The 18598-nt window shown below is 37.9% G+C and overlaps 1 protein-coding gene across 2 annotated transcripts in view; it reads left to right on the forward strand.

Annotated features, from left to right (window-relative positions):
• Positions 1-18598, forward strand: part of Kif4a (kinesin family member 4A) — a 101968-nt gene that overhangs the window by 45639 nt on the left and 37731 nt on the right. For both annotated transcript variants that reach the window (XM_004660978.2, XM_045140679.1), the window contains exons 11-17: positions 2682-2814; positions 6113-6171; positions 6274-6379; positions 11879-11935; positions 13050-13235; positions 16099-16202; positions 17945-18089. In XM_004660978.2, coding sequence (XP_004661035.1) covers positions 2682-2814; positions 6113-6171; positions 6274-6379; positions 11879-11935; positions 13050-13235; positions 16099-16202; positions 17945-18089 — 790 coding nt within the window. The remainder of the gene's footprint in view (positions 1-2681; positions 2815-6112; positions 6172-6273; positions 6380-11878; positions 11936-13049; positions 13236-16098; positions 16203-17944; positions 18090-18598) is intronic.

An 18598-nucleotide genomic window follows, 5' to 3' on the forward strand; every position in this document is an offset into this window, starting at 1 on the left:
CTTTAATCCCAGCACTCGGGAGGCAGAGGTAGGAGGATTGCCATGAGTTCGAGGCCACCCTGAGACTACATAGTGAATTCCAGGTCAACCTGAGCCAGAGTGAGACCCTACCTCGAAAAAACAAAACAAAACAAAAAAAAAAAGAAAAGAAAGAAAAGAAACCTGTGCATGTTTCTTACAGTTTTTTATATTTCATTTTCCATTTGTTGTTTTTATATGTGATGTGAACCTACTTTATTTTAATATCTTTATTTTTCAGTAATTTGTAGTCTTTCATTATAAAAAGTAATACAGCCTAGTGTGGTGACGCACCACAACTTTAAGCCCAGCACTCAGGAAGCTGAGGTAGGAGTATTGCTGTGAGTTTGAGGCCAGCCTGAGACTACATAGTGAATTCCAGGTCAGCCTGAACTAGAGCAATACATTAGTTTTGATTACCTAGAACATACTATAAGCAATAATTTGAGTCTGGGCATGGTGGTACACTTGTAATCTGTGTCCTGGGGAGACAAGCAAAAGGGTCACAAGAACGAATGAATTTCTGTTTTAAAAGAGACTCTAAGAACAACTGAAAGTTCAAGAAATTAAGCTCAGGCTAGGGAAATAACTCAGCAGTTAAAGGCACTTGCCTGCAAAGCCTGCTGGCTTGGGTTCATTTCCCTAGGCAGTATTTATATAAAGCCAGATACACAAAGTGGCACATATATCTGGAGTTAATTTGCAATGACAAGAGACCTTGGCATACCCATATTCTCTTTCCACTCCTCTCTATCTAGAGAATTTTTTAAAAAGAAATTGAGTTCAATTATTATTTTAGCCGGGTGTGGTAGCACATGCCTTTAATCCCAGCACTCAGGAGGCAGAGGTAGGAGGATTGCTGTGAGTTCGAGGCCACCCTGAGAATACAGAGTGAATTCCAGGTCAACCTGGGCTAGAAAGCGAGACTCTACCTCAAAAAAATAAAATAAAATAAATGAAGTAGTTTATAAAGTAAGGTGCTACTTTAATCAAAAATATGTTTATGGTTTTAGAGAAATTTCATAAAGCTGTTTACAAAAAGTACATTTTAGATATGAGCAGTTTTACTTTATTCTTTCTGGTTCTGGATGTGTGTGGAATTTTTGGATTTTCTGTGACTGTGAACTTGCACGTGCTTAGAAAAGTTGAATTCCTAGTGTTGACAATTAAATAGAATGTGAAATAGAAAACATTGGTGTTTCTGTTGTTTTCTTCTTTTAATATTTTATTTATTTGAGAGAGAGAAAGAAAGAAAGAGAAAGAGAGAGAGAATAGGCCTCTAGCCACTGCAAATTCCATATGCTTACACCACTGTGTGCTTCTGGTATTACATCGGTACTAGGGAATTGAACCTGGGTCCCTTCGGTTTTGTTAGCAAGCACCTTAACCGCCAAGCCATCTTTCCAGCCCTTGTGTTTTCTTTCTTGTCTGATCTTTACCTGGTCCTAGGACTACTTCTTTATTCTTAAAGCCTTCCCCTCTCATATGGGTGTCCACTTCATTTTGTGGTCCTATACTGCTTTTGTTATGATCTTACAAAGAACACATTTCCCCCCTTATTGCTCTGACAGCTTTTATATCCAAAATGGTCTGTATTTCTACATAACCTATTTCTGAAGTTAACAAGATAGGAATATGGACTCAAAAACTAGATTGCTGAGCTCAAATCCTAGCTTTACCATACACCACTAGTTCTAGGACTTTGGCTTATTTAACCTCTTTGTACCTCAGTTTTCTCAACTGTGAAACAGGGCTGACAGTAGACCCTACCTAAAAGGGCTATTATGTGACTTTAATAAGTTTAATATATGTAAATCATTTTCAATATAGCCTAACAAATAAGTGCTGAATTTTCATTGGATAAATGAGCAGTTGACTTAAATAAGATTTCCCATTTAGAGAAATATTTTAGGGGAAAAACTGTTGAATTAAAACTATCTTCATAGCTTATTTTTATAAACTATTCATTTAATTGAACATTCCTTCTAAAGAGGCTTAGTAAATTCTTAACAAGGTACTATGTGACCTTGCTGTTAACTTGGTTAATAAGCCTAGATCTTTTATCAGAATGGATAGAGGCTTAAATTGGGTGCGAGGGCATTTGCCCTATTCCTGAATTCCTTTTCTAGCCTTTATTGAGATTGAAAACAGCTGCTCCCTGAGCTATATCCAGGCTGCAGCCCTACTTCCTTAATCTTTAATGAGGGTTTGAGGGTGGGAGGAAGAGGGAAGAGAACATGTATTTTATCTACAGTTTGCCTTCATGTCTTACCTGTATACACAAATAGTATGCAAAAAGGAAAAGGAAAAGTTACTCATTTCTGTTACAACCTTAATTATTACTTCTTCCAAAACATCACAGTATTTGAGGAGTGTGTTTATGTCTTTTAAAAAATCCATTTATTTGCATATGTCAGGCAGTATGCCAAAGTCTCTTGCAGCTGCAAATGTATACCTAAACCCAAGCTGGTAGGCTTTGTAATCAAGAGCCGTTAACTGCTGAGACATCTCCCCAACCCCATGTTTCTTAATCATCCATTATACTACCTGATTGGGACTACAAATAGGGTTGAACATCCTTTCCCCAGACTTTTGTGGGGGTAATTTTAACACAATCGGGCTATCAGATATGTTTTCCTAAAATGTTACTTTCTTTGCTTTAGTGTGGAACCATCAGAGAATCTACAATCACTGATGGAGAAGAATCAGTCCCTGGTTGAGGAAAATGAAAAATTAAGTCGTGGTCTGAGTGAGGCAGCTGGTCAGACAGCACAGATGTTGGAGAGGATCATTTTGGTGAGGTCTCAAAATTAAAATACAAGCCCTTGAACACTTACTAGCTTTAGTTTCTAAAGTATTAAACATGCTTGCCATTATGAGAGGTATTTCTACAGAAAGAAGTGTCTGTGTATTTTCACATCCTACAGGGTGCCTCTTGTGGAGTAATTATGGGTTTGTTATCAAACATACAGAATAGTTAAAAAGAACTGTACATTGAATACCTGCATATCCATCATAAGTATGTACATTAATTCTATTTTAAAATAGATTTTCTGGGCTGGACAGATGGTTCAACAGCTAAGGCACTTGCCTGCAAAGCCTATCCACCCAGGTTCAGTTCCCCAGTACCCATGTAAAGCCAGATGCATAAAGTGAAATGTACGCCTGGAGTTCGTTTGAAGTGGCTGGAGGCCCTGATGTGCCCATTCTCTGTCTCTCTCCTCTCTCTCCTCCCCGTTTGCAAATAAAAAAATAAAATATTTTAAAATAGATTTGTTCTAAAGTGCCAGAAAATAAAAAGGCAAGATTCTTTGTTTCCTTACGTCTTTCCTAATCCTTATCCATAATGCAGGTTAAGCATCCCTGAGCTGAAAATTTGAAATCAGAAAGGCTCCAAAATTGAAAACTCTTTGAACACTGACATGATGTTACAGCCAGAAATCTGACCTCATGTGATAAGTCACAGTCTTTAAAAGCAGTTGTATAAAAGCTGGGTGTGGTGGTGCGTGCCTTTAATTCCAGCACTTGGGAGGCAGAGGTAGGAGGATCCCCTTGAGTTCCAGGCCACCCTGAGACTAATTCCAAGTCTAGAGGCAAGACCCTACCTCAAAAAACAAAGAAAGGAAGGGAGGAAGGAGAAAGCAAACAAGCAATTGTATTAAAAGTAGTTTTTAAAACTGAGGCTAGGGGATGTAATTCAGTTGGTAAACTACTTGCTTAGCATGTACAAAGCTCTGGTTGAACTCTCAGAACCCTTTAAATCAATCATGGTGGCACATGTCTATAATCCTAGCACTTGGGAGGTGCAGACAGGAGGATCAGAAGTTCAAGGTCATCCTTAGGTACATACTGAGTTACGGACCATACTGGATTCCATGAGACCCTATTTCAAAACAAACAACTATAAATATCTAAAGCTGGGCGTGGTGGCACACGCCTTTAATCCCAGCACTCGGGACGCAGAGGTAGGAGGATCGCCATGAGTTCGAGGCCACCCTGAGACTCCATAGTGAATTCCAGGTCAGCCTGGGCTAGAGTGAAACCCTACCTCGAAAAACCAAAAAAAAAAAAAAAAAAAAACTATAAATATCTAGATAGAGATATAGATGATAGATAGATAGATAGACAGACAGATAGAATAAAATTACCATCAGATTATGTATATAAGATGTATATGAAACATATATGAATTTTATGTTTGTACTTGAGTCTCATCCCCAAGACATCTGATCATGTATGCAAATATTCCTAAATCTGAAAAATATTTAACATCTGAAACACTTCTTTCTGGCCTCAGGCTTAATGGTTTAGGAACATTCAACATATGCCAAGTAACTCTTCCCTCACTAAGATGTTAGCTCTCTATCACCTTTTCCCTAATACTGTCACATTTCATATCTATCTTTACAGCTGCCATGGTAAACTACAAAATCTGGGAAATTCATCTTAATTACTTTTCCACATGGCTTATTTCCAAATGGTGGATCACTATGTGACCAATTTATATCAATTTTAATTGCTACTACCTGTCTATCTGATTATGACCCCTTGGATCACTGTGTATTGGCTTTGTCACTAAGGTTCCCTACTAGCCTAACTACAAATCAATCTTTGATTACATAACTATTGCCAGAAGTGAAAGAGTTTCTACCAAAATGTAATTGACCCTCTGTAACTTATACACCTTCATGCATCAGTGTGCTCTCTAGTCAAAGAAAGGCAAGCTGCTTCAAGCCAAATCATGTTCATTGTATTGTTCACTAGTAGCAGAAGGTGAAAGTGGGAGCTAAGAGATTTTTTTTATATACAGCTTTCTATCTCCATTGTCCCATTTTTGCCTTTGAAGTAACTTTAGAAGCTGTGTTTCACAGGTATATGAGCATGGCTGACATAACAGATAGCACTTGTTATTCTAGCCACATAGCGACATGACCTTTATAAGGTTATTGCAATGACTGCCTGATAGGCTTATTGTTTGATATCCTCTCAAAACTTCATAGCAAGTGTATTTTCCTATGTAAGCTATCCTTTCCAAATCTGCTGCAGCATCTAACATGTTATAAATCTGTGATTGAAATAAAATGTAAAATAGTAATTATCCTTCCCAAAACATAGCTGCCCCCTACCATTTCTTTTCTCACTAACACCATTCTAGTGACTTACACATTTTCTTGTTTTATTTTGCTAAAAGTAGTCTACTATGTCATATAGTATAACTTTTTAAAAAATTATCTAAGCTTGGGCTTAGTGGTCAGGATGATTGCCCGTGAAACCTAAGAACCCATGTTCAATTCCCCAGTACCACATAAACCAGATACACAAGGTGGTGCATGCATCTGGAGTTTGTTTGTGGGGGCTAGAGACCCTGATGCTCCAATTCTTTCTCCCTATCTGCATCTTTCTTTCTCTCTCTCTATCTCAAAATAAAATAAATAAATATATTTTTTTAAATCTAAGCTCAAATTTAGGGTGAGGCCTTTTTATGTTTTAAATGACCTGATGCTGGGGCTAGGGAACAGTACAATGTAGGAGGCAGTTTATAGTGATCATAATTTTTTTTTGTTTTAAACAGCATGGAGTAAAATGCCAGGAAGTATTACTTTTCCCCCAGTTGCAAAGTTCTTCCTGGAATTAAGGTTTCACACTCCACCCCATAGTCTGAGCTTCACAGCAAGCATAAAACCCAGCTGCTTAGATGCTATTTTAGTAGCTCATGTTAACTTTAGGGCTAATTTCCATGACTCTATTAAAGAAAAAACATATTCCTCACTAAATAAACAAAGTCCCCTAGATCTTCTTTTACAGTTAAAGTGATAGCTCTCTACCTAAATTTTTATCCATACAATAGGGAAAAGAGGGAGCTGGTCATGATAGTGCACACCTTTAATCCCACCTTTAATACCAGGAGGCAGAGGTAGGATCACAGTGAATTTGAGGCCACCCTGAGTGTACCTGGTGCATTCCAGGTCAGCATGGGCTAGAGTGAGACCCTACCTCAAAAAAACAAAAATAAAAATAAAGACTAGGAAAGAGAACATAATTAGGTGAGGCTGTCATCCTGTGCCACTGATGATCTCCTGGGTCTTTGTTGCAGACAGAGCAAGCAAATGAAAAAATGAATGCCAAGCTAGAAGAGCTCAGGCAGCATGCAGCGTAAGTTTCCTAAAACATATTTGTTAGCAACCTATAATCTTCACATCTAATCTGGCCTTTGTTGTATTATTAACCCTTAGGTACTTTTGCTTAAATTTTCAGCTGCAAACTTGATCTTCAAAGGTTAGTGGAGACTTTGGAAGATCAGGAGTTAAAAGAAAATGTAGAAATAATTCGTAACCTGCAACAAGTGATTACCCAGCTATCGGTAAGCCAAGTAGGAGCACAATAATAAGCATATTACTTTCATTTCTTTCTTGAGGCATATAAACTTCTAATTTTCTGAATTTTTGATGAAACAACTAAATTGTAAACTGAGGACTGAAATCATGGATCATTGAATATTAACTGAACATTAAGTTTGTTAAAACATTCTTAGGTCATACATGCAAAGACACATTAATATTCTGTAGTCTGGCTGGTTCAGGCCTGTAATCCAAGCACTCAGGAGTCTCTCTCTCTCTCCCCCTCTCCCTCTCCCCTTCCCTCCCTCCCTTCCTCCCCCTCCTTTCCTTTCCTTCCTTCCTCCCTTTTCTCCCCACTTTGTAGTACTGATTGAATCTAATAGGTCTTTTCACATGTTAGACAAGGGCTTTGGACTACACAGCAAGAATGTCTACTGTTGGTATGCTTGGGAGGTAGAGGTACTGTGTTAAAAAATTATGTTTACTTTTAGCCTATCTACATTCTCCAACTTATATGTAAATGCCTGATGGGAATTCCTACCTCTTAAGCAAAGGTTTATATTTTCCCAGAACAGTAAATTTCCATCAGTGGTCTTGCCTAGTATTTTCTAGAGTTGTCACCAGGTTATCACAATATCATCCACACATAGATTTACTCTGTATAAGTGAAAAAATAAATACACAATATTATTAGGGAGAAAAGGAGTGATGGCCAAATAAATGAGTGAATGTCCCCTAAGTACTAGATCATGTTTTTATTAGAATAAGTAGTGCTATATAAAATTCCTAATCTGGACTGGAGAGATGGCTTAGCAGTTAAGTGCTTGCCTGTGAAGCCTAAGGACCCCGGTTCAAGGCTCGGTTCCCCAGGACCCACGTTAGCCAGATGCACAAAGGGGTGCACGCGTCTGGAGTTCGTTTGCAGTGGCTGGAAGCCCTGGCGTGCCCATTCTCTCTCTTTCTCTCTCTCTCTCTCTCTCTCTCATTCTCTCTCAGCCTCTTTGTCTGTAGCTCTCAAATAAATAAATAAAATTAAAAAAAAATTTTTAATGTTTAAAAAAATATGTTTAAAGATGTAGTTTCTTAAAAAAAAAAAAAACTTACAATCTATCCAAAGCAAGATAATTGAGAGCTTGGGTTCTAGAGCCCAACACACCCTGATTCAAAGCCAAATCTTATATAACCTTGTTAAATGCTATATGTGCTATCAAAAGGAATTAAGTGACTGAGATTGATGTTAAAGGCATCCAGCAGATACATTTAAGAAGCATGTGAACTCCATATAACTTCCCAAGGCAAGGTAAGATTGGAGTTTTATAGAATAAAGAGAAGAAAGTTGGGTGTGACCTTGTGGTTTGGCTCAGGTAGCAGTTTTTGTTGTTAATTCTGTGAAATGTTTGGTTGAAGGTTCCGGTTTTCATGCCTCTTCCTTGGGAAGATGTTGGTGTGATCCCTTTCTGAAAGTTGCTGAATTATTTTTAAGAGTTCTTTTAAACCTTGTAGTTTGTAAGTAGGTTAAGGTTTGTAGGTAGAAATGAAGACAAAAAGGTGAAGCAAGCAAGGGCTGAAGAGAAGAAAAACTAGGATCCCTCTCTAGTTTATCTTTTCACATTTGCAATGAGAGCATCAAGGAGGAACTTTCCAGAGGCATCACAGAAGAAAATAGAGCCTTAAAATGCAAAGGAGTTTACAGTGCAGGCACAGGGGAAAGAACAGTCCATACAGAGGAAAGGGTTACAGAAAAGCAAAGAGGAATTAAAGTTTAGAAAATGGTATATAAAAAAGCCCTTCAATGTGATGGAAATATATAATACTTTCTAGAGAAAGACTCACAAAGATAAATTCCACCATCTCTAATTTTATTTAAATATAGCTGAAGTATCTGATGGAAGAAAACTTTGTGTGTGCTACCTCATAATTATGATAATGTAGGATACAGAAGCCTACTAGAGCTAAAATTTATAATATTGGAAAATAAGGGCTCAGGATAACAGTTTTCATGGCCACCACATTAACCTTAGAGAATTTTATACTACCTCATTTTGGGTCTTTGACTCACATGTGAAAGATGAAGCAAACCTATGGAACCAAATTAATAAAATAAGATAAACTATTTTCTTTGAAGATCTAGCAGTATAAGTTATTAGTGGTGACTGGCTCAGAGCAATTCTGTAGAATTGCTCTCTGCAACTAAAATCACTTGGCACATGGAATAGGAGAGCACTAAAGATTGCTACAAGCTGACAAAGTTTCTGGCTTCCCTCCACTGTGATAGTTAAGCAAAGTAAACCCTTTTATCTAAGGTCCCTGCTGGACTCATAAATCAGAGCATTCCACATCTATTGTTTGGAGATCCTCTTAGCTAATTTTCTTTTTATATGAAAATACACAACAATTTATCACCATGGCTTTTATTAAGATTCACTACAGTGAAAGCGAATTGTTTCAAATGTAAGTACATGTGCTCTTCATTTTGAAATAAAACTTTACTCTTAAATTGTGGGTGAACATCCCCTTATCAGATTTGAAAGCAACCATTGTTCCTGGATGTTCGTCCTGGGAGCTTTAAGCCAAACTATACCTTGAAAATGTAATTTAAGCAAACTTCTTTGTTTCAGTTACCTGTGAAGAAATTCAGGTAGTTTCAGTTCTGACAGAATCAAATAATACTTTTGTTTATACTCCTTCTTCAAGACAAGATTCCATAACAGGCATTTGCATGCCTAGTACTTGGAATTAATTGTCCACAGCTTCCAAGCACAAACTTCGTTTGGGAAGGCTTTACAGTTAATATATGCTACCCTTGATTCTCTGACCCTCTCGTTGATCTAATCATGTCTTTAATTTAAAGAAGCTTTATTGAAGCTTTAGAATGAACAGAGGAGGGAATAAGAAGATTATCATATTGAAATAAGTACTATTGTTACTCATACATTTAGAATTGTGAAGAATCCTGCCATGACCAAGTAAAACATGTCACCATAGCCAGACTTTAGCACTGTGAAATTTTACTGGACCAAAAGCAAATGGTAAACCCACAGTAACAATATATCTTCTTTAGAGATTAATCCATCAGCTTTGATCCTGACCCTCTAGAAGGTACTAGAAAAAGTCTTCGTGCTGGGTATGTTAGTACATTCCTGTAATCCCAGTATTCAGGAGGTAGAAGCAGGAGAATTGTGAGTTCAAGGCCAGCTTGGGCTACATTACAATATGCTATTGCAAAACAAAACAAAAATATCTCCAGGGCTGGAGAGATGGCTTAGCAGTTAAGGCTCTTGCCTGCAAAGCCTAAGGACCCAGGTTCAATTCCCCAGGACCCATGTAAGCCAGATGCACAAGGTGATATATGCGTCTGGAGTTCGCTTGCAGTGGCTAGAGGCCCTGGTGCACCAATTCCCTCTATATCTGCCTCTTTATCTCTCTTTCTGTCTCAAATGAATAAATAAATAAAACAAAAACATCTCCAAAAGAAGGCAGTGTTATTTATAAGCTCTGATAATATACAATAGACCTATAAATAACTAGTTGTTGTATTGAAAATTGAACGTGAGAGAGGAAAGAATTACTGTTAACTAATAATAGATTGATGTTCTGGTTTTAAAGGAGCATTTGGTGTGTCCTACATTTAGAAAGAATGTGAAAATGCTGGAGCTTCCTTTGAGTTCTCTTAGAGCCTGACTAGTTGGGAATTTCTAGGAAGAGTAAAGGAAATGTTTTACAAATGGCACATATTAAGGACTTCTCCAACTCCTTGCCTTTAAGTGCTGAGAATTTGCATTGCAGGAACCATGTAATGTTTCACAGGGATGGGGTAGAGATTTCATGTGCTAACTCTAAATTCTTTCTTTGCTACTAAGCCAATGATTCTTTCACCTCTTGACCTTAATTATGTGACTTCCTGAGAATAAGACTATTTTCCCTAGGGTTTTACAGAGTCAATTAAACAGAAGCAATAAAAACTATATGTTATGCCAGGCATGGTGGCACACTTCTTTAATCCCAGCACTCGGGAGGCAGAGGTAGGAGGATCGCTGTGAGTTCGAGGCCACCCTGAGACTACATAGTGAATTCCAGGTCAGCCTGAGCTAAAGTGAGACCCTACCTCGAAAAACCAAAGCAAAAATACAAAACAAAACCAAAAAAAAAAAAAAAAAAAACCGAAAACTGTATGTTACAATGCCAAATAAAGCATAAGTCCAGTGAGGAGAAAAGAACTTGCTTATGTGATAGTCTATAAATATATTATTCCTAGTAAGTGGTTTGCAATTTCCTTTCTAGATGTTAGTTGTTCTTTTGCTCAAAAAAGGATTTGTGATTCAACTTACCTCCCAAAGTCTTGCCCTCTTCTGTAGTAGCTTTATATGATCAATTCTTATCTGATATGATGGACAGGGGCTACACAGCATTTATTGGTATGACATTATAAGCACAATTTTTTGGAGTACTCATCTAGGACATTCCTAGAAGTAAGACATCTCCTTATGGAGTTGTAGCTTGCCATTTTGACTGACTATAACATAAAACAAAAATAGCTCTTCATTCTGTTTACTGTTCTGCATTGCCATTATTTTATGTTCTTTAGATGGTATAACCATAAGAAGTAGCTACACTTGCACATTAACAGAGACTTAGTAGTAAAAGTATAAAAAAGAAAATGTAGGGCTGGAGAGATTGCTTAGTGGTTAAAGTGCTTGCCTGGAAAGCCTAAGGACTCATGTTTGACTCTCCAGATACCACGTAAGCCAGATGCACAAAGGTGAAGCAAACGCAAGGTCACACATGCCCACTAGGTGGCACAAGTGTCGCATTTGATTGTATTAACTGAGGCCCTGGCATGCCAATTCTCTCTCTCTCTCTCTCTCTCTTTCCCTGTATGTGTGTGTGTCTCTGTGTCTCCCTCTCACTCTCTCTAAAAGTAAAACTAACTAACTAAATAAATAAATAAAAGAAAATGTAGAGTTAATAAGATGGGTTAAGCTTTGTTAGAATGGCTGTGTCACTGGCTCAATTATCTCTGGTAAGTTGCCACATGATCTTACTTTTTATTCTTCACAAAGGCTACACAGTTGCCCTTTTATAAATAAGAAAGACTTTGGAAAGTGGGAAATGGAATTTTACAGCTATGTTATATCTTTGACTGCAAATGTGTCCAGTACCATAAATGGTCTCTGTATATACTTGAAAAAACTGGAATAGGGCTGGAGAGATGGCTTAATGGTTAAGCGCTTGCCTGTGAAGCCCAAGCTACCCTGGTTCAAGGCTCAATTCCCCAGGAACCACATAAGCCAGATGTACAAGGTGGCACATGGCACATGCATCTGGAGTTTGTTTGCAGTTTCTGGAGGCCCTGGCGCACCCATTCTCTCTCTGTATCTGCCTCTTTTTCCCTTTGTCTGTCTGTCACTCTCATAGTAAATAAATAAAAATAAACAAAAATGTATAAAAAATGGAATAGCCTGTGTAAAATCGCCTTGGGAACTTCAGAATCTTTTCCTAAATCAATACATTTGTCACTGCAGGATGAAACTGTGGCATGCATGGCTGCAGCCATTGATACTGCAGTGGAACCAGAAGCTGTAAGTAATTGACTCTTTATGTGGAACCAGGAGTTCTGACTGTGTAATTTCCTATCATTTATAACGCACCTGAGGAAGAGAATTTGTGATTAATACCATGCTCCATAGAATGCTCTAGAGATCTAGAAATATTTAGTGTACGTCTCCATTTCATAAAATCTTTAACTTGGATAGGGTCTGTCTCTAATAATGTAACTGGTAATTGGTGGCAGGACTTCTCAAGGGTGCCACGTTCCATATATGCAGTCTGGCTTACTGATTTCTTGTTAAATACTTGTATTCTGCATCAGATTCCAGAAAGTTAAGATAAGAGGAACAAATTAGGAAATTATGGCAAAGTCAAAAAAGCACAAGAAGAAAAATGGAAAACATTTTTTTCATCAAATTTTTTTTTTATGGATAGAATGACTATGGGCTAAAAGAAACAAGAGAAATATTTTGAGTTTTCAGAATTGTTAAATCTTGACTAAAGTTTACAGTGTAAAGTTAAAATGAAAAGTTAATCTGTGGTTTGTTTAAGACAGTTTTCTACCACTATAGCAAATATGGGATGCTAGTTTATTCTGAATGCAGCAAGAAAGGAAGTTTGGTAATAAAAGCCAGGTGTAAAGAATAAATGGGACTGGAGAAATAGCTTAGAGGTTAAGACACTTACTTGCAAAGCCAAAGGACCTTGGTTAAATTCCCCAGGATCCATGTAAGCCAGATACACAAGGTGGCACATGCATCTGAAGTTGGTTTGCAGTGCCTGGATGCCCTGATAACTATTTGTGTGCACTCTCTCTCTCTCTCTCTCTCTCTCTCAAATAAATAAAATAAATATTTTTTTAACAAAAAAGAATAAATGAATCTTCTCAATTCCCAAAGTGTTTTTTCCATTGTCTTTTTTGTGATCCATTGGGAGAAAGTAAAAGTAAGGAATGTTATCATATCAATAAAGAAAATAGACCATGGGATATTTTTTTATAATCATGGAAAATGTTAATAAAAAAATTTAAATTAAAAAAAATTAAAGAAAATAGCAAGAAAACAATAGTGTTTAAGGAACTATAGCTTCTGGTTTCTCTTATAAATGAAATCCATCCTCTATTATCCTAATCATTATTTTTTCCAGCAAGCAGAAAGCAGTCCAGAGACTAGCAGATCTTCTGATGCTTTCACCACTCAACATGCACTACGCCAAGCTCAGATGTCTAAGGAGCTAATTGAGTTGAATAAAGCTCTTGCACTGAAAGAGGCTCTAGCTAGGAAGATGACTCAGAATGACAGCCAACTACAGCCCATTCAGTTCCAATACCAGGTAAATTGTTTTCTAAACCAGTAGTTATTCGTTTCTACCATTCTATTAGTTACCTCCTCATTGCTGGAACAAAAGAGCTGACAAAATTTAGTTTAAAGCCGGGCGTGGTGGCACACGCCTTTAATCCCAGCACTCGGGAGGCAGAGGTAGGAGGATTGCCATGAGTTCAAGGCCACCCTGAGATGACAGAGTTAATTCCAGGTCAGCCTGGACCAGAGTAAGACCCTACCTTGAAAAACAAAACAAAACAAAAGGCAGGGGGCTAGAGAGATGGCTTAGCAGTTAAGTTACTTATTTGTAAAGCCAAAGGACCCAGGTTCAACTCCCAGGACCCACATAAGCCAGATGCCCAAGGAGACACATGCATCTGGAGTTCCTTTACAGTGGCTGGAGGCCCTGATGTGCCATTCTCTCTCCATCTGCCTCTTTCTGTCTCTCTCTCTCTCTCTCTCAAATAAATAAATAAAAATAAAATATTTTTTTAAAAAATTAAAGAAGGAGGAAGGTTTTATTTCAGCTATAGTAGTTATAATCCATCATGGTGGGCAAGGTAATAAGAACAGGAGTTTGAGGCAGCTTGCTACATTCAGTTCACAGTGAGGAAGTGAAGCAAAGCCATAGGTGGATTCTGGTGTTCAACTGGTAATCTTTTCATGTGCATGTATTCTTTATATTTCTTTATTTTTTAATTGTATTTGTTACTGGCCAGTTTGAATATGCAGAGTAACTTTAAAATAATGTGATTGATTTCCACATTTGTTATACTGAAACGGCTTAATCTATTGCTTAGAAAACAAACCCAGCAAATATAGAAGTAGATTCATATAATCTTCTTGGCTCCCACCTACTAACTCAGCCAGTTTTCTTTAGTTGTTTTAGGTTATGAGACCGAAATTGAAACTGATCAAGTGTTCACAGTATTGGAAATGGTGAAATTTCAGTTTCTAGAATTCATTTCCTCAATGCATGCAGGACTAAAATTGCTATTAAATTTATAAGTTTGGACTGGAAGGATGGCTTAGCAGTTAACACATTTGCCTGCAAAGCCAAAGGACCCAGGTTTGATTCCCCAGGATCCACATTAGACAAATGCACAAGAGGATGCACACATCTGGAGTTCCTTTGCAATAGCTGAAGGCCCTACCACACCAATTCCCTCTCTCCCTCCCTCCTTCTCTCCTTTCTCTGACAAATAAATAAATAGATCAAAATAAAACATAAAAAATTCATAAGTTTGAAAGTTATGATAGAAAAATATTTGTTCATCTATTTACAGCTTACAAAATGTCTACCTTTTTATCTTATTTGATCTTCCCAGCAGCCTTGTGAAGTAATTGGGGTTGTTTGTTTATTTCATTTTAAGATGCGATTCACTATATTGTCCAGTCTAGCCTATAACTCTGGGCTCAAGTAATCCTCCTGTCTCAGCCTTCAGAGTAGCTAGAACTATGGGTATGCAACACCACAACCTGGTTCGGGTTGTTAATTATTTACATGATATAAAAACTCTCAGAGATCCCCAAGGTAACCTCTATTAAGTCTAATGATTAACTAGGAAGACTCAGCAAATAGTCATATTCACAATTAAGATTTATTAGTGAAAGGGTACAAATTAAAATCAATAAAGAGAAGGGTATATGGACAAAGTCCAAAAGAAACCAAGTACAAGCTTCCAAAATTTCTTTCCCAGTACAGTTACATGGGAATCTCTTTTTTCCTCCACTTAAGGGTTATGATTGTGTGTGAAATATTCTCTGCTTGCAAAGACCCCTGAATTTAGGAATCCAGGGCTTTTACTAAGAGTCTGTCATGTAGGCCTTCTCTGCCTTGTACATATTTAATATTCTACACTTCCTGAAAGAAGACAATATTCAGAGTAATTCAAATTGTTTGCATGATTTAGTCATTAGTGAGCCACTGGTACCAGCTGTGGAATGGCAGGAAGTGTACCAAAGTCTTAGTTCCCAGACATAGACCAACAACAAATCTTGCAAGGAGTCCTTTTTTATGGATAGTGATCTGAGGCCTGACATATTAACTCTTTTCATCACAGATGCTAAGACTAAAAAGGACTTTCCATGATATGCTTAGTAAGTGTTAGAGTAAAGATTCTTACACAGGCTTGTGGATATCAACTCCATACTTTCTCCACTACATAACTTTTTCTTCATCATATCAGGAACAGAATTTGTTGTTCTCTTTTGAAGCAGAGTCTGGCTGTAGCCCAGGCTGTCTAGGAACTTACTCTGTAGCCCCAGGCTTGCCTCAAACTTAAATTAAGGCAGTCCCCATACCTGAGCCTTCAGAGTACTGGGACTAAAGGTGAGCACCACTGGAACTGGCAGGAATAGATACTTTTAGTATGCAATTGAAAGGTAAAAATTTATTTCAAGAAGCCAGATGTGGGCTAGAGAGATGGTTCAGTGGTTAAAGGTATTTGCTTGCAAAGTCTGATGGCCTTGGTTCAGTCATACCCATGTAAAGTCAGACACACAAAGTGGTACATGTGTCTGGAGTTCATTTACAAAAGCAGGAGTCTCTGATGTACCTATTCTCATATCTATTTCTCATTTGTATTCTTTCTCTCTTTCAATACCTCTCTTTAAAATAAATCAAATAATTGGGGGAAAAGAAACCAGATGTTAGGTGCCTAGGATCCTGAGGCAGGAGAATTGTGAGTCTCAGACCAGCCTGTGCCATATACTGAGACCCTGTAAAAAAAGTAAGAGAGAGAGGAAGGGGGAGGGAGAATAAAAAGAAGCAAAAGTAAGTTAATTCATGGTTCCTGGAAACAAAATATTAAGGCAGTTTTCTTCCTGTGATGTTTAGTTCTTTCTTCTTCTCTGACCTATAACCTTTCTAGGATAACATTAAAAATCTGGAATTGGAAGTCCTCAGTCTCCAGAAGGAAAAAGAAGAATTGCTTCTTGAACTCCAAACAGCAAAGAAGGATGTCAACCAAGCCAAGTAAGAATAAATTTACTAAATGTTAAGTCTTTAACATATCTAAACTTATTTTGCAGGAACAGAGTAAAATACCCATTTGTTGCTCCCAAGGATTTAAACCTAGTCTGGCAAGGAGACCTAGATGCAAGAAAAGCTAAATAATTAAGATATCTCTGGTTGGCAATAAAAGAATTCTGGGGCTGGAGAGATGGCTTAGCAGTTAAGCGCTTGCCTGTGAAGCCTAAGGACCCCAGTTCAAGGCTCAGTGCCCCAGGACCCATGTTAGCCAGATGCACAAGGGGGAGCATGTGTCTGGAGTTCATTTGTAGTGGCTGGAGGCCCTGGCACACCCATTCTCTTTCCCTCTCTCTATCTGCCTCTTTCTGTCCCTCTCTGTCTATTTCAAATAAATAAACAAAAATAAAAACAAAAAAAGTTTAAAAAAAAGAATTCTGTAACATAGCACATGACTAGTAGCCAAATAAATATCTTAGCATTGATTGTTTTAAGAGATAGGAGGTATCAATTCAGACTGGCATAATCAAGGAGAGATTGATGAAATAGTCAACATGTGAGCTGGTTTTGAAAGCTAATAAGACCTCCTAGATATCAACAGTTTCTTTGTCCTAATACTATCGATAAATTAGCTTAAAAATAGAATTTATTTTCAAGCTTAATCAAGTAAGACTAAAACTAATACAGAACAAAGAACAACCTCTTCCTCCTCTCCTTTGGACTTTGACCATAGGGAAAGCCTAACTGGCTATTGTCCCCTTTTTTGTTTGTTTGTTTTATTCTGTTTTGGTTATTCGAGGTAGGGTCTCACTCTAACTCACTGACCTGGAATTCACTCTGTATTCTCAGGGTGGCCTTGAACTCATAGCAATCCTCCTACATCTGCCTCCCGAGTGCTGGGATTAAAGGCGTGCGCCACCACACCCGGCCCTTCTTTTTTTTTTTTTTTTTTACATATATTTATTTATTTATTTATTTAAGAGGGAGAGAAAAATGAAGTAGAGAGAGAGAATGGGCATATCAGGGCCTCTAGCCACTGCAAACAAACTCCAGATACATGTGCCACATGGTGGAGCTGGCACACATGGCTACTAGGGAATCAAACGTGGGTCCTTAGGCTTCACAGGCAGGCATGTAACCACTAAGCAATCTCTCCAGCCACATACCATCTTTTTGTGGTTTTGTTTTAGCTCTCTATTGAACCTAAAACTCACGTTTTCAAGAGGTATGTTCATTGTTTAATTTTTGTGTCAGATTTATAAAATAATCACCATTACTCCTTAGAGCTAAAGCAAAATGAAATGCCTTCAAATAACTTTAATTTTTATTTATTTACAAGCAAAGAGAGAGAAGAGAGACAGAGATAATAGGTTATCAGGGCCTTCAGCTGCTGCAAATGAACTCCAGATACATGTGCCACCTTGTACAACTGGCTTTATGTGGGCACTGGGGAATCCAACTCCGTCGTTAGGCTTTGCAGAAAGTCCCTTAGCCACTAACCCATCTCTCCAAGCCAAATAATTCTTTTCACACAGAGTAATCCTGGAGGGCACAGTGAAGCAATTTGTTACTGTATACTTTTGAAAGTGTTTTTCGCTCTGGTATTAGTGTTCATTTTGTGAGACAGTTTTGGTTATGTAGGTGGTATTCATTGTGTTAAAGATTATTACATTTGGGGGCTATGAAACTGGAAATCCTATCGTTTTGAGGGAACCTTTGATGTATTTGTACTGCATCTGTGTTTTTAGGTTGAGTGAGCGCCGCCGCAAACGTCTTCAGGAGCTAGAGGGTCAAATAGCTGATTTGAAAAAGAAACTACATGAACAATCCAAACTCCTAAAACTGAAGGAATCCACAGAGCATACTGTCTCCAAACTGAATCAGGAGATACGGGTAATAAACTCTCAACCTTGTATTTACCACATTGAAACAAAGAGTATATCATTTAGAAGTAAACTACAGGGGTCTTTTCAGATGAGAAAGTAGAAAGCAGGGCAAGCATTTCAAGTGAGAAAATAGCCACAAGTGTCCTTTTTGTAGAAGATTATGCACCTTGTTGTCTAGAATTATAAAAACCTTGCTTTGGGGCTAGAGTTGGTTTAGTGATTAAAGCGCTTGCCTATGAAGCTTAAGAACCCATGTGCTAATCTCCAAATCCCACGTTAGCCAGATGCACAAAAGGTGGAGCAATCAGAAGGTTGCACAAGCCCACTAGGTGGCATAAGCATCTGGGGTTCAAGTGCAATGGCTGAGGCCCTGGTGCACCAATTCTCTCTCTCTCTGTCTTTGTCTCTCCTTCTCTCTCTCTCTCTCTCTCACTTGCTCTCTAAAATAAAATAATAATAATTAAAAATAAAACCTTGCTTTGGCATACACGTGATTTGATATTTTGGGAGGGGGGA

This window comes from Jaculus jaculus, chromosome X (genome assembly GCF_020740685.1).
Source record: "Jaculus jaculus isolate mJacJac1 chromosome X, mJacJac1.mat.Y.cur, whole genome shotgun sequence".
NCBI lineage: Eukaryota > Metazoa > Chordata > Mammalia > Rodentia > Dipodidae > Jaculus > Jaculus jaculus.